This window comes from Lactuca virosa, chromosome 4, assembly GCF_052849685.1.
Source record: "Lactuca virosa cultivar CGN04683 chromosome 4, Lactuca_virosa_CGN04683_v6, whole genome shotgun sequence".
In the NCBI taxonomy this organism is placed as follows: domain Eukaryota; kingdom Viridiplantae; phylum Streptophyta; class Magnoliopsida; order Asterales; family Asteraceae; genus Lactuca; species Lactuca virosa.
The window spans coordinates 20,182,422-20,198,718 of NC_136429.1; the positions used below are offsets into that span (position 1 = coordinate 20,182,422).

Sequence of the window (16,297 nt, forward strand, 5' to 3'; positions counted from 1 at the left end):
CTTGGTACCGTATGGCCGTACCTTGCTTAATGAAAATATCCTTTGTATAAATGTACCCTTTTTAAATGTATGTGTTATGTAATGTATCATAAACTATACCTATTATAGTTTATCAACCAAGGGTAGTACGTAGTAATGTATGCAAACTATATTCAAAATAGTTTATTAAATGTTTGAATGTATCGGTTGTACTTTGATTATAATCACTTGTTATTCTTTATATTTTATATGTCCAAATCCATTTGTAAACTGATGTGTGTCTAAATATTAAGATAAAATGTCATATATTGCAATAACATATAATCACATAAAGATATACACGTTGCTCAACATGTTACAAGGTGAAATGAAATTGACAGCAACTTTTCGTTGAATACAGTTTCTGTTACTGTTCTTAGAAAATTTATAGAAAAATCATCAAAGCTCTAAATCCAAATCCGCAAATTTTGAGAGTTTGGAATATGAGTCTAGTTTGTTCGTAAATTTTATCATGATTTTTAGTGATCTCTAAAAGAGGTGAAAATGTTCATAATCACAGACTGGTCCGGGTTTGCCTCTGAAATGACAGGCCGTTTTGTAAAAATCACCATAAATTGTAGAAAAATCATATGGAGATGTGCAAGTAGCCATTTTAAAGCTAAGAGTTTGAACTACTTGCACCTGGAACAGTTTTGAAAACTAAAATATTTAAGTTGACCAAAACAGTCCGTGATTAAAGTCCATCTTTTCTGATGTAATCTGTTAGAAAAAGTTTAATTGTGTTCTTGATGATTTTACTTGTATTCCCCCCTTAAAACTTAAGAAAAACATGTAAATGTAGGGGTATGAACTCACCTTATGTGTTCTTAGAGGATGGATGTTGGAGAAGAGAAGTGTTCAACTCAAAAACACTTAGAAGATGCCTTGACGAATCGAGAACCAAGAGTGGAAGAAAGCTTGATGATTAACCTTGGAAGTCTTGAAATTGAGAGAGATTTGGGAGAGATTTCTAATAGAGAGAGATTGAGTGAAAGAGATTGAGAGAGAGTTCTTTTGAGACCTTTTTGAGTGTTTGGCTTTGAAACGCAGGGTCCGTAAACCCCGTTAAGCCATGATTTAGTGTCCTACACAATCCTGATGATTGTGCAATAGTGTTTTATCGCTTTGGTTTGTTGTTTAGCACTGTTAAGGCTAAGGAAAATCAAACACATGAATTTTCCAAATGATGTTTTCTCATTAAAATAGCGAATTGTACAGTGATTACATAACGTAAACCCTAACATACAAGGGTTATTGGAGTTGACCGGTTTGACTTGTTGACTTTGTTTGACTTTGACTTGACCGAAATTTGACGGTTGTCACATCATCCCCCCGTTAGAAGGAATTTCGTCCCGAAATTTTCATTTTGACTGGGATTTCAAGAGTTTGGGAAGAGATGTGGATACTTTTGTTTCATCTGATCCTCGCGTTCCCAGGTGAATTCGGGTCCTCGTTTAGCGTTCCAACGGACCTTCACGATGGGAATACGACTTTGTTTCGTTCGTTTGATTTCCCGATCCATGATTTCGACTGGTTCCTCCACGAAGTGGAGATTTTCGTTAACTTCGATTTCGTCGAGTGGTATTACGAGTGTCTCATCAGACAAACACTTCTTTAGGTTCGACACGTGAAATGTGGGATGTACTTTGTCGAGTTCCTGAGGTAATCGAAGTTTGTATGCTACTGGCCCAATCCTAGCAAGGATTTTGAATGGCCCGATGTACCTTGGATTTAGTTTCCCGCGTTTGCCGAATCGTATCATTCCTTTCCAAGGGGAAACTTTTAGTAGTACTCGATCACCCACCTGGAATTCCAAGGGTTTGCGTCGTTTGTCTGCGTAACTCTTTTGTCGATCGCGAGACGCTTTCAGTCTTTCTCGAATTTGAACGATCTTTTCTGTGGTTTCCCTTATGATTTCAGGGCCAATGAGGGTGCTATTAGAGACTTGCCCTCTAGCTAGCTGTGTATCCCCCACCTCAGCCCAACACAGGGGTGATCTGCATTTGCGACCGTAAAGAGCTTCGAATGGAGCGACTTTGATGCTAGTATGATAGCTGTTATTGTAGGAGAATTCGATAAGCGGTAGATGGGTATCCCATGCTTTACCGAAGTCTATCACACAAGCTCTTAACATGTCTTCCAACGTTTGAATGGTTCGTTCGCTCTGTCCGTCGGTTTGTGGGTGGTAGGCCGTACTCATGTCAAGCCTAGTTCCCAATGATTTTTGTAGAGACTGCCAAAACCGTGAGGTAAATCTACTATCTCTATCGGAGATAATGGATATCGGCACACCATGGAGTCGTACAATCTCTCTGATGTACGTTCTAGTCAGCTTCTCCATCTTGTCGGTTTCTTTTATCGGTAGGAAGTGTGCTGATTTGGTCAATCTGTCTACGATTACCCATATGGTGTCAAGCCCGCCCGATGTCTTAGGCAGCTTGGTTATGAAGTCCATGGTTATTCGTTCCCACTTCCACTCAGGTATATCCGGCTGTTGTAATAGCCCGGATGGTTTCTGGTATTCGATTTTGACCTTGGCGCAAGTCAGACACTTGCTCACATAGGTAGCAATCTCAGCTTTCATGTTTGGCCACCAGTATAATTTCTTGAGGTCCAGATACATCTTATCTGACCCGGGATGGATGGAATATCGAGTCTTGTGTGCTTCATTCATGATGACGTCTCGGAGTCCACCAAACTTCGGTGTCCAGATTCGATTCATGAGATAACGTACTCCATCATCCTTGACTTTTACGTTTTTATCCATTCCCCTTAATGTCTCTCCTGCCACCTTTTCTGGTTTCAAAGCTTCTAGTTGAGCTTCCTTGATTTGTATGGTCGTGTGGGAATGGATCGTCATTGTTAAGGATTTTACTCGGCGGCCCGAGTACTCCTTCCTGCTTAGAGCATCAGCCACCACATTGGCCTTGCCCGGATGATAACAAATTTCGCACTCGTAGTCATTCAGCAACTCTACCCATCTCCTCTGTCGCATGTTGAGCTCTTTCTGATTGAGGATATGCTGAAGACTTTTATGATCAGTGAAGATAGTGCATTTCGTGCCGTAGAGGTAGTGTCTCCAGATCTTCAAAGCGAATACTACTGCTCCTAATTCCAGGTCGTGCGTAGTATAATTAACCTCGTGCGTCTTAAGCTGTCTTGATGCATACGCGATAACCTTCCCTCTCTGCATGAGCACACATCCGAGGCCTTGATTCGAAGCATCACAGTACACTACGAAGTCTTCGGTTCCCTCTAGGAGAGACAAGATCGGTGCTCTGCATAGGGCTTGTTTTAACATTTGGAAAGCAACTTCTTGTTTCCAAGTATATGACCGTTTGTAAAAGTTTCACACATACTAATTTAGTCGGGACATAATTAATATATTTATGTTTTAAAAAGATCTTTATCGGTTACTTCATTAGTTGCAAAGTGCATACCAGTCATATGTGATTAAGATATAATAGTCCTTCGAATAGATGACCCTAACTCCAAGACCACAACCAAACAAGGACAGGAAGTGAAACAAAGATACATAAATTCTAAGTCTATAGCATCTTAGTTACATATGACCTTAGCGCATCCACTTAGCAGCTATTGATCTATAAATAAAGACCTATTTAATTCTCAGATAATTTATTATAGTAACACAAAATACTCCTATAGTATTTGTAAATGTTTAGTTTTGAGTTCTTAAAGTATCCTTTGTAGTGTGTTATTAGGTTTGTTAGATTTGTTGCCCATCCTGACCATCCCCCGGTTTATGCAAGTCAATTCCCGGACAGATATAGTTGATCAGGCTATATCCTTCCCAGACTTAATCCACATATACTAAGGCATACTCAAAATGTTCAACTCTTCTTCTTTTGCTTTATGTTTTCGCTAGTTATGATACCATGCGAGCATGTAATGTATGTATGTATACTTTAATCAAGAAAATCATTTATTTTCTAAAAGTATATTTATTTGAAAAATGCACAAATCAGAGACTATTAGTCCCAATTGTGTTTATAGTTTGTATATCTTATGTGGTTTGATATACTTAATTCACTATAAACTGTGCTCTGATACCAATCTGTCACACCCCCAAACCAAGGATGGCGGAAACGTCCGGGGGTGGAGGACTTCATGTATAGTATCATAACAACAATTGTAATAGTAATTGAAGCAAACACAACCAACATATATATAATTGAAAAAAGTGACATCATTGTATGAATTACATGTTTACGAATCAATTACAATATGTTGACAAAATATGAAATAGTAGACGCCTTAGCGCCCCATCCTCAAAAGCACTTGGTTACCTGTTTAATGATTTCCTGAGAATACAAGTTGTTTGAAAAAGTGTCAACACAAAGGTTGGTGAGTTCATAAGCTTTTGTTTGGTATTATTAAAAGCCTTTCGTTTGTAAAAGTAGTATTTGTGTTAGAAAATCCAATATTTTCCTTAATGTGTAAATGTAGTCTTAAAACCCAAAGACCGAAATGTACAAGTAATTTGTCATATTTATAGTAAAACAATGTAAGTTTAAATCGACATAAACTCGTTAAATTTAAATGAAGTTCCCGTAAATTCCAATGTTTATTAATACTTTATGTGAGTTTATTATAACCATACTATGACCAAGGTTGCCTAAAACGACGTTCTTCAGGCGTCGGAAATGTTATGACATTTGTCACCCCAGACCTATCGGTCTAACTGTTGCATGCAGTTTAGGTGTGGGTTTGTCAAACCCAATATAGATCTATACACAAGTATCACGCTCTCCCTCAAGGAGACTCTGGTTACAATACAGGACTTAATGGTAATTTGAAGTAAATGTCTCACAAAGTCATTAACGGAATTACGTGTTATGAAAACTTGGTACCGTATGGCCGTACCTTGCTTAATGAAAATATCCTTTGTATAAATGTACCCTTTTTAAATGTATGTGTTATGTAATGTATCATAAACTATACCTATTATAGTTTATCAACCAAGGGTAGTACGTAGTAATGTATGCAAACTATATTCAAAATAGTTTATTAAATGTTTGAATGTATCGGTTGTACTTTGATTATAATCACTTGTTATTCTTTATATTTTATATGTCCAAATCCATTTGTAAACTGATGTGTGTCTAAATATTAAGATAAAATGTCATATATTGCAATAACATATAATCACATAAAGATATATACATTGCTCAACATGTTACAAGGTGAAATGAAATTGACAGCAACTTTTCGTTGAATACAGTTTCTGTTACTGTTCTTAGAAAATTTATAGAAAAATCATCAAAGCTCTAAATCCAAATCCGCAAATTTTGAGAATTTGGAATATGAGTCTAGTTTGTTCGTAAATTTTATCATGATTTTTAGTGATCTCTAACAGAGGTGAAAATGTTCATAATCACAGACTGGTCCGGGTTTGCCTCTGAAATGACAGGCCGTTTTGTAAAAATCACCATAAATTGTAGAAAAATCATATGGAGATGTGCAAGTAGCCATTTTAAAGCAAAGAGTTTGAACTACTTGCACCTGGAACAGTTTTGAAAACTAAAATATTTAAGTTGACCAAAACAGTCCGTGATTAAAGTCCATCTTTTCTGATGTAATCTGTTAGAAAAAGTTTAATTGTGTTCTTGATGATTTTACTTGTATTCCCCCCTTAAAACTTAAGAAAAACATGTAAATGTAGGGGTATGAACTCACCTTATGTGTTCTTAGAGGATGGATGTTGGAGAAGAGAAGTGTTCAACTCAAAAACACTTAGAAGATGCCTTGACGAATCGAGAACCAAGAGTGGAAGAAAGCTTGATGATTAACCTTGGAAGTCTTGAAATTGAGAGAGATTTGGGAGAGATTTCTAATAGAGAGAGATTGAGTGAAAGAGATTGAGAGAGAGTTCTTTTGAGACCTTTTTGAGTGTTTGGCTTTGAAACGCAAGGTCCGTAAACCCCGTTAAGCCATGATTTAGTGTCCTACACAATCCTGATGATTGTGCAATAGTGTTTTATCGCTTTGGTTCGTTGTTTAGCACTGTTAAGGCTAAGGAAAATCAAACACATGAATTTTCCAAATGATGTTTTCTCATTAAAATAGCGAATTGTACAGTGATTACATAACGTAAACCCTAACATACAAGGGTTATTGGAGTTGACCGGTTTGACTTGTTGACTTTGTTTGACTTTGACTTGACCGAAATTTGACGGTTGTCACATCATCCCCCCGTTAGAAGGAATTTCGTCCCGAAATTTTCATTTTGACTGGGATTTCAAGAGTTTGGGAAGAGATGTGGATACTTTTGTTTCATCTGATCCTCGCGTTCCTAGGTGAATTCGGGTCCTCGTTTAGCGTTCCAACGGACCTTCACGATGGGAATACGACTTTGTTTCGTTCGTTTGATTTCCCGATCCATGATTTCGACTGGTTCCTCCACGAAGTGGAGATTTTCGTTAACTTCGATTTCGTCGAGTGGTATTACGAGTGTCTCATCAGACAAACACTTCTTTAGGTTCGACACGTGAAATGTGGGATGTACTTTGTCGAGTTCCTGAGGTAATCGAAGTTTGTATGCTACTGGCCCAATCCTAGCAAGGATTTCGAATGGCCCGATGTACCTTGGATTTAGTTTCCCGCGTTTGCCGAATCGTATCATTCCTTTCCAAGGGGAAACTTTTAGTAGTACTCGATCACCCACCTGGAATTCCAAGGGTTTGCGTCGTTTGTCTGCGTAACTCTTTTGTCGATCGCGAGACGCTTTCAGTCTTTCTCGAATTTGAACGATCTTTTCTGTGGTTTCCCTTATGATTTCAGGGCCAATGAGGGTGCTATTAGAGACTTGCCCTCTAGCTAGCTGTGTATCCCCCACCTCAGCCCAACACAGGGGTGATCTGCATTTGCGACCGTAAAGAGCTTCGAATGGAGCGACTTTGATGCTAGTATGATAGCTGTTATTGTAGGAGAATTCGATAAGCGGTAGATGGGTATCCCATGCTTTACCGAAGTCTATCACACAAGCTCTTAACATGTCTTCCAACGTTTGAATGGTTCGTTCGCTCTGTCCGTCGGTTTGTGGGTGGTAGGCCGTACTCATGTCAAGCCTAGTTCCCAATGATTTTTGTAGAGACTGCCAAAACCGTGAGGTAAATCTACTATCTCTATCGGAGATAATGGATATCGGCACACCATGGAGTCGTACAATCTCTCTGATGTACGTTCTAGTCAGCTTCTCCATCTTGTCGGTTTCTTTTATCGGTAGGAAGTGTGCTGATTTGGTCAATCTGTCTACGATTACCCATATGGTGTCAAGCCCGCCCGATGTCTTAGGCAGCTTGGTTATGAAGTCCATGGTTATTCGTTCCCACTTCCACTCAGGTATATCCGGCTGTTGTAATAGCCCGGATGGTTTCTGGTATTCGATTTTGACCTTGGCGCAAGTCAGACACTTGCTCACATAGGTAGCAATCTCAGCTTTCATGTTCGGCCACCAGTATAATTTCTTGAGGTCCAGATACATCTTATCTGACCCGGGATGGATGGAATATCGAGTCTTGTGTGCTTCATTCATGATGACGTCTCGGAGTCCACCAAACTTCGGTGTCCAGATTCGATTCATGAGATAACGTACTCCATCATCCTTGACTTCTACGTTTTTATCCATTCCCCTTAATGTCTCTCCTGCCACCTTTTCTGGTTTCAAAGCTTCTAGTTGAGCTTCCTTGATTTGTATGGTCGTGTGGGAATGGATCGTCATTGTTAAGGATTTTACTCGGCGGCCCGAGTACTCCTTCCTGCTTAGAGCATCAGCCACTACATTGGCCTTGCCCGGATGATAACAAATTTCGCACTCGTAGTCATTCAGCAACTCTACCCATCTCCTCTGTCGCATGTTGAGCTCTTTCTGATTGAGGATATGCTGAAGACTTTTATGATCAGTGAAGATAGTGCATTTCGTGCCGTAGAGGTAGTGTCTCCAGATCTTCAAAGCGAATACTACTGCTCCTAATTCCAGGTCGTGCGTAGTATAATTAACCTCGTGCGTCTTAAGCTGTCTTGATGCATACGCGATAACCTTCCCTCTCTGCATGAGCACACATCCGAGGCCTTGATTCGAAGCATCACAGTACACTACGAAGTCTTCGGTTCCCTCTAGGAGAGACAAGATCGGTGCTCTGCATAGGGCTTGTTTTAACATTTGGAAAGCAACTTCTTGTTTCCAAGTATATGACCGTTTGTAAAAGTTTCACACATACTAATTTAGTCGGGACATAATTAATATATTTATGTTTTAAAAAGATCTTTATCGGTTACTTCATTAGTTGCAAAGTGCATACCAGTCATATGTGATTAAGATATAATAGTCCTTCGAATAGATGACCCTAACTCCAAGACCACAACCAAACAAGGACAGGAAGTGAAACAAAGATACATAAATTCTAAGTCTATAGCATCTTAGTTACATATGACCTTAGCGCATCCACTTAGTAGCTATTGATCTATAAATAAAGACCTATTTAATTCTCAGATAATTTATTATAGTAACACAAAATACTCCTATAGTATTTGTAAATGTTTAGTTTTGAGTTCTTAAAGTATCCTTTGTAGTGTGTTATTAGGTTTGTTAGATTTGTTGCCCATCCTGACCATCCCCCGGTTTATGCAAGTCAATTCCCGGACAAATATAGTTGATCAGGCTATATCCTTCCTAGACTTAATCCACATATACTAAGGCATACTCAAAATGTTCAACTCTTCTTCTTTTGCTTTATGTTTTCGCTAGTTATGATACCATGCGAGCATGTAATGTATGTATGTATACTTTAATCAAGAAAATCATTTATTTTCTAAAAGTATATTTATTTGAAAAATGCACAAATCAGAGACTATTAGTCCCAATTGTGTTTATAGTTTGTATATCTTATGTGGTTTGATATACTTAATTCACTATAAACTGTGCTCTGATACCAATCTGTCACACCCCCAAACCAAGGATGGCGGAAACGTCCGGGGGTGGAGGACTTCATGTATAGTATCATAACAACAATTGTAATAGTAATTGAAGCAAACACAACCAACATATATATAATTGAAAAAAGTGACATCATTGTATGAATTACATGTTTACGAATCAATTACAATATGTTGACAAAATATGAAATAGTAGACGCCTTAGCGCCCCATCCTCAAAAGCACTTGGTTACCTGTTTAATGATTTCCTGAGAATACAAGTTGTTTGAAAAAGTGTCAACACAAAGGTTGGTGAGTTCATAAGCTTTTGTTTGGTATTATTAAAAGCCTTTCGTTTGTAAAAGTAGTATTTGTGTTAGAAAATCCAATATTTTCCTTAATGTGTAAATGTAGTCTTAAAACCCAAAGACCGAAATGTACAAGTAATTTGTCATATTTATAGTAAAACAATGTAAGTTTAAATCGACATAAACTCATTAAATTTAAATGAAGTTCCCGTAAATTCCAATGTTTATTAATACTTTATGTGAGTTTATTATAACCATACTATGACCAAGGTTGCCTAAAACGACGTTCTTCAGGCGTCGGAAATGTTATGACATTTGTCACCCCAGACCTATCGGTCTAACTGTTGCATGCAGTTTAGGTGTGGGTTTGTCAAACCCAATATAGATCTATACACAAGTATCACGCTCTCCCTCAAGGAGACTCTGGTTACAATACAGGACTTAATGGTAATTTGAAGTAAATGTCTCACAAAGTCATTAACGGAATTACGTGTTATGAAAACTTGGTACCGTATGGCCGTACCTTGCTTAATGAAAATATCCTTTGTATAAATGTACCCTTTTTAAATGTATGTGTTATGTAATGTATCATAAACTATACCTATTATAGTTTATCAACCAAGGGTAGTACGTAGTAATGTATGCAAACTTTATTCAAAATAGTTTATTAAATGTTTGAATGTATCGGTTGTACTTTGATTATAATCACTTGTTATTCTTTATATTTTATATGTCCAAATCCATTTGTAAACTGATGTGTGTCTAAATATTAAGATAAAATGTCATATATTGCAATAACATATAATCACATAAAGATATACACGTTGCTCAACATGTTACAAGGTGAAATGAAATTGACAGCAACTTTTCGTTGAATACAGTTTCTGTTACTGTTCTTAGAAAATTTATAGAAAAATCATCAAAGCTCTAAATCCAAATCCGCAAATTTTGAGAGTTTGGAATATGAGTCTAGTTTGTTCGTAAATTTTATCATGATTTTTAGTGATCTCTAACAGAGGTGAAAATGTTCATAATCACAGACTGGTCCGGGTTTGCCTCTGAAATGACAGGCCGTTTTGTAAAAATCACCATAAATTGTAGAAAAATCATATGGAGATGTGCAAGTAGCCATTTTAAAGCAAAGAGTTTGAACTACTTGCACCTGGAACAGTTTTGAAAACTAAAATATTTAAGTTGACCAAAACAGTCCGTGATTAAAGTCCATCTTTTCTGATGTAATCTGTTAGAAAAAGTTTAATTGTGTTCTTGATGATTTTACTTGTATTCCCCCCTTAAAACTTAAGAAAAACATGTAAATGTAGGGGTATGAACTCACCTTATGTGTTCTTAGAGGATGGATGTTGGAGAAGAGAAGTGTTCAACTCAAAAACACTTAGAAGATGCCTTGACGAATCGAGAACCAAGAGTGGAAGAAAGCTTGATGATTAACCTTGGAAGTCTTGAAATTGAGAGAGATTTGGGAAAGATTTCTAATAGAGAGAGATTGAGTGAAAGAGATTGAGAGAGAGTTCTTTTGAGACCTTTTTGAGTGTTTGGCTTTGAAACGCAAGGTCCGTAAACCCCGTTAAGCCATGATTTAGTGTCCTACACAATCCTGATGATTGTGCAATAGTGTTTTATCGCTTTGGTTCGTTGTTTAGCACTGTTAAGGCTAAGGAAAATCAAACACATGAATTTTCCAAATGATGTTTTCTCATTAAAATAGCGAATTGTACAGTGATTACATAACGTAAACCCTAACATACAAGGGTTATTGGAGTTGACCGGTTTGACTTGTTGACTTTGTTTGACTTTGACTTGACCGAAATTTGACGGTTGTCACACTATGGGCAACTCCTCATCAAAGTTAACATTCAGCTTCAGCAAGCGGTCCACAAACCTTTGCATTTTCTGCAAGTGGGTCGTTATGGATTCACCATCCTTCATCTTCGTTGTTATCATGGAGGCGATGATTTCATACCTCTCTTGACGAGCACTCTGATGGTATCTTTCCATCAGGTCTTGGTGCATCTCAAAAGGGTAGAAGTCCTCATAGGACTTTTGGAGTTCAGCTGTCATAGTGGCCAACATGATACAAGACACCTTGGTGGCATCCTTCTCATGAATCTTAAACTCAACGATCTCCTCAGGAGTAACAGAAGACTCGTCAATTTCCTTAAGCTCCTTATCGAGGACATATTCCTGGTCTTCATAACGAGTGACCATCCTGATGTTCCTAATCCAGTCATTGAAGTTGGTGTCATCAAAGATGACTCTCCCACACAAGCTCATGAGAGAGAAGGAGTCAGAAGGGTTTGAGCCAGAACAGTGTTGTAAGACATCTGAAAAAGAAAGAAAATGTTTAGATTAGATAATAATCCTTAATATAACACCCAAAATGAAATATTATGGCTAGGACCCAACACAATATTTTACAATTTGGAAGAGGGATGTTGTAATCCAACTAGCAAAATATTTGAAGGTATGTAAATGACGATTTACCAATTTCCACCATGAAAAACGAAATTGATTATTAAGTTTTAATTGTATTGAAATTCCTAGATTCTTTTGAGATTCATTGAACTTTTCAATGGCATGTTTAAATCTCGATTATGCCCTTCAAGTTTGTGACTGGGATACTGAGGATCACAAACAAGGTGTGAATAACCATGCAAATTAACTTGGTACACTTGAAGTCAATTATCACCTAATCAATGTGTCGGTTAACCACACATGCTCCATTGATCTATGACAAATATCAAGCTACCCTTTGCCATCCTTACTAGTCCATGTTAGTGTACCGGTTAACCACACACGCTCCACTAACGACTTGGCAAGGCGCAAAGTGCAATTTAATGGATTAGCATCAAATTCACATTTTTCCTAAAGTAACTAAGATTGAGGATTTAATAAAAGTTTAGTTACTTTATAATTATCATTATACTTTTAACGATAATTAATGTCCTATCCTACCCATTCGGCTAACGACCCTCCACCAGTTAAGGAAGCGGTGGGTGAGAGTGGACACCCATTGAACTGCCATTTTATAGGCAGTAACCTTATACCCCCCCCCCTTATAGACCGATTTCGTGAATGAGGCCTACTAACGGTAAGACTGACTTGTCTTATACATATATATATATATATATATATATATATATTATTAAACTTATAATATTATAATAGTATAAGGGTTGAACATCAGACTAATGTTCCTCCATTCCTTTCGAAGTCCCATCAAGAAAGTAAGATTGTACTCCATTTTTGAACGATTGACTCCATAACGACTGCATTTGAAGATTAACACATTCAGAAGATCATAGTACAACTCAGTATTCTCATTTTCCTTCTGTTTGAATTCACCTAATTCAAGCAGACACTGCTTAACCGAGCTTTTCTTCGTTTTCTCACTCCCTTGATACTGATGGGTTTTGAGAACTCTAACAACCTTATGGTGCACATACAACCCTAAATGGTTTGGATCTATGTTTTCTCTAATTATACATGGAATTTGATTTTCCAAAGCATTATCCTAACTAGCATACAAAGCGCGGGTACTTGTACAACAAAAACTAGTTAGATGACATACCTATTGTTGCAGCTTGTTAATTTGGACCTTTAAGAGCCTAGCACCCCAAATGTGATGCCTCAAATGCTTTACACAACACCACCAACAATGGAGGACTTGAGAGAGAATTACTTGCACAAAATCGGCTCTTATGAATTCCTTGAACCACACGTCCGATTTTAGGAGCTTAGGGGCTTCTTATATAGTGTAGCAAAGTCTAGGGTTACATCTATGTAAACCCTAATGGACATGACCTTTCATATTACTTAGGATCCATGGGTTAAACCTCCATGGACTATCCATGGATTACCATATTAGTTTAGCCCATCCTAAATAACCATGAGCCCACACTATAAGAATCATTGATTTACCAAATCAATCACCGTACATTTAATTAGTCTCTTTTGATCACTAAATTAATTCTTGATCAATACTAATTAAATAATATGATTTCATATTAATATATTAGAACTTATAATATATTAATAAATCATAAATAACCTCCACTCAAAAGTACATCCTTACAAATTGTTCCGGTGAAAGGCAACCCAAATGAACCATGTTATTTTCGGGTCAAGTACATACCAATTATAGTTATGGACTTACACACCTTATCCAACAGATATTTTTCCTTCAAAAGTACCCAGATCCCCTTAGCTATTTTGCAACCACGAACATAGTTGTAAACCACCGGTCAAAGAGCACCGCGAAGTTCACGTAAGAATCTTTTGTTGTTTGCTTTCAGTCTCTCTGCTTGTGCTGCAATGTTTGGATCATTAGCAGCAGTTCCGATTTGTGGTACTCTTCCAATAGGACGTTCTCCTTCAGTAATACAGTTCCAGAGTTCCTTATCAATCCCATTAAGATAATCCTCCATTCTATCTGCCCATTGTTCATAGAATTCAGGAATCAACATTGGAATTTTGGTTAATGAACCGAGAAGATGAGAATAAGAAGTCATCGTGTTCATGTTGAAGTTCGCCATTGTTATACGGACACAAATGATGAAAAGCTTCAAATATAGGAATCTAAGGAATGAATCTTTCATAAACCAATCACTAAACACTCGATTTATCAAACGAACAGCAGAATCGAATCAAAACAATTGAATAGAAATGATTTTCTGGATCAAAAGTGCGGAATATTTTTGAATCTAGAACAGCGACTCAAAAACTTTTGAAACAAGGAGAAAGTCAGAAATCAATTGCTAGAATCCTGCTCTGATACCAAATGTAGTTCGTATAAATTGAGTGAATGAAATGAAATCAGAGTATGAGTTTAATATAGAATAGAAGATATAAATATAATCTGTTTGGCTCAATTAAACTTCTGAAAGATACAAGAGGTTTTTTCAGAGTAAGAACACTGAAGGCTCAAAAGTTACTCTATCTATAGTACCTATCCCTATTTATAGGAATGACAGAAGTTAACAAAAAGTACATAAGGTCTAAATCTAATACGCTTCGACATATAAAGGTGCTCCTATGAAATACATACAACGAATACTGTATTACATACTTCGACACTAACAAGGACATAAGACACTTCGACACCTCACACCATAATTCGACCTAAACAATGATGTAAGAAATGCTCGATTAGCAGCGACGTGAGTTTAGGGAAATCTTAGCTCAGGATCTAGCTAATGCTAGAGGAGGAGCACCAGTGATCAATGAGTATATAGTTGTTGAACAAGTCAATAACGAACCGATTCCTTTGCATTCTACGACAGTCCGAGAAGGAAATAATGATGACTCAGAGAGTTATCAAGGACTGGAGCACCAAGAGGTCCAGAGGAATGATGAGGCAAGAGGTAATTGCCATTACAAGGATTTTATGACTTGTAAGACATCATCATTTAACAGGAAGGAAGATCCCATAGGAGTCATGGACTAGATATCAGAAATGGAGTCGGCTTTCATAACGTGTGGATGCATAGTCAAGCTACAAAACACCTATGCCGTGAGGAAGTTCAAGGGAACAACACTTCGTTGGTGGAACATGTTAGGGAAGATTGTAAGCCCCAATAAGCCATTGCAGCTGACATAGGACGAATTCCTGACTCATTTCAAGAGGAAGTATTGTTCAGCTGAGAAGATGTTGCAGTTGGAGAATCAATTCCTGGCTTTGACAAACGGAAGCATGTCGGTGGATGAGTACACCAAATCCTCCACTGATAAGATGGAGTTCGGCCTACAACTCGTTCCGGAAGAACTGACCAAGATTGATCGGTATGCCAAGGGGTTACCATAGGAGTACACTGTTCCGGTGAAGCAGACACCTAGTTTTGAGGCGGTCGTCTGGGCTGCAAAGTATGTGGAAGGTATGATGAAAAAGAGAGCTGCCGACAAGATTGAGGTCGATGAAAATATGAAGCGTGAAGGAATCAACAACAATAACAACAAGAATAAGAAGAAGTTCTAAAGGTCAAGCAGCAAATCTGGAAGCAACCAAGGATGGAAGTGGTGCGACCAGTGCAAGAAGAAACATTTTGGCGATTGTGTCATTTGCTTCAAGTGCAAGAAGCCCGAGCATATTTCTACAAATTTCCCAAATAAAGGAAAAGTTTGTTTCAATTGTAGAGAGGAGGGGAACATAAAGGCAGAATACCCCATCCCAAGGATCATGCCACCAAAGCCCTAGGGTCGAAGCTATCAAATGACCGTCAATGAAGAAAAGGAAGAAACCGATGTTGCTTCAGGTACATTCTTAGTTAATGAAATTTCTGCAAAGATATTATTTGATTCTGGAGCAGATCATTCATTTATATCGCATGAATTTGGTAGGAAACTTAAGTTATCGCCACTTAGGCTAAGTACCCCTATCTTAGTAGACATAGCTGGTGGTAGGAATGTATCTGTTAGCAATAGTTTAGAGGCCGTAACTATCAAATTGAACAGAAACAAGTTTCACCGAGAGCTTTTTCATTTTGAGTTGAGTGAGTTCGACGTAATTCTTAGCATGGATTGGTTGGGAGAAAACCTCGTAGACATCCTATGTGGAAGGAAGATGGTGCGTATTAGCCCCCCTGGGATAGAACCATTTGTGGTTTATGGTGATAAGAGTAGAGTAAATTCTGGAATCATCACAATGATGAAAGCCATAAATTGCATAGTCAAGGGATGCACGACATTTTTAGCATACATGATAGATGCAAAGAAGGAGAAGAAGGCAATGACTGATATACCTATGGTGCGAGATTTTCTTGAGGTATTTTCCGGATGAATTACCCGGATTACCATTAGAAAGACATGTAGAATTCAGGATCGACTTATTGTCAGACACGACGCCAATTGTGAAAGCTCCGTATCGTTTAGCACCAACGAAAATGAAGGAGTTAATGACGCAACTCTAGGAATTATTGGACAAAAGTTTTATAAGACCTAGTTCATCACCTTGGGCAGGTCCTGTACTATTCGTAAAGAAGAAAAACGATACAATGAGAATGTGCATTAACCATATAGAGTTA

General features: G+C 37.8%; 1 protein-coding gene across 1 annotated transcript; it reads left to right on the top strand.

Moving 5' to 3' along the window:
• The first annotated feature begins 15,486 nt into the window (after positions 1-15,486).
• Positions 15,487-16,053, top strand: LOC145104171 (uncharacterized). The gene has a single exon (XM_079041453.1). It carries the CDS (start codon positions 15,487-15,489, stop codon positions 16,051-16,053), a length of 567 nt encoding a protein of 188 aa, XP_078897579.1.
• The last annotated feature ends 244 nt before the right edge of the window (positions 16,054-16,297 follow it).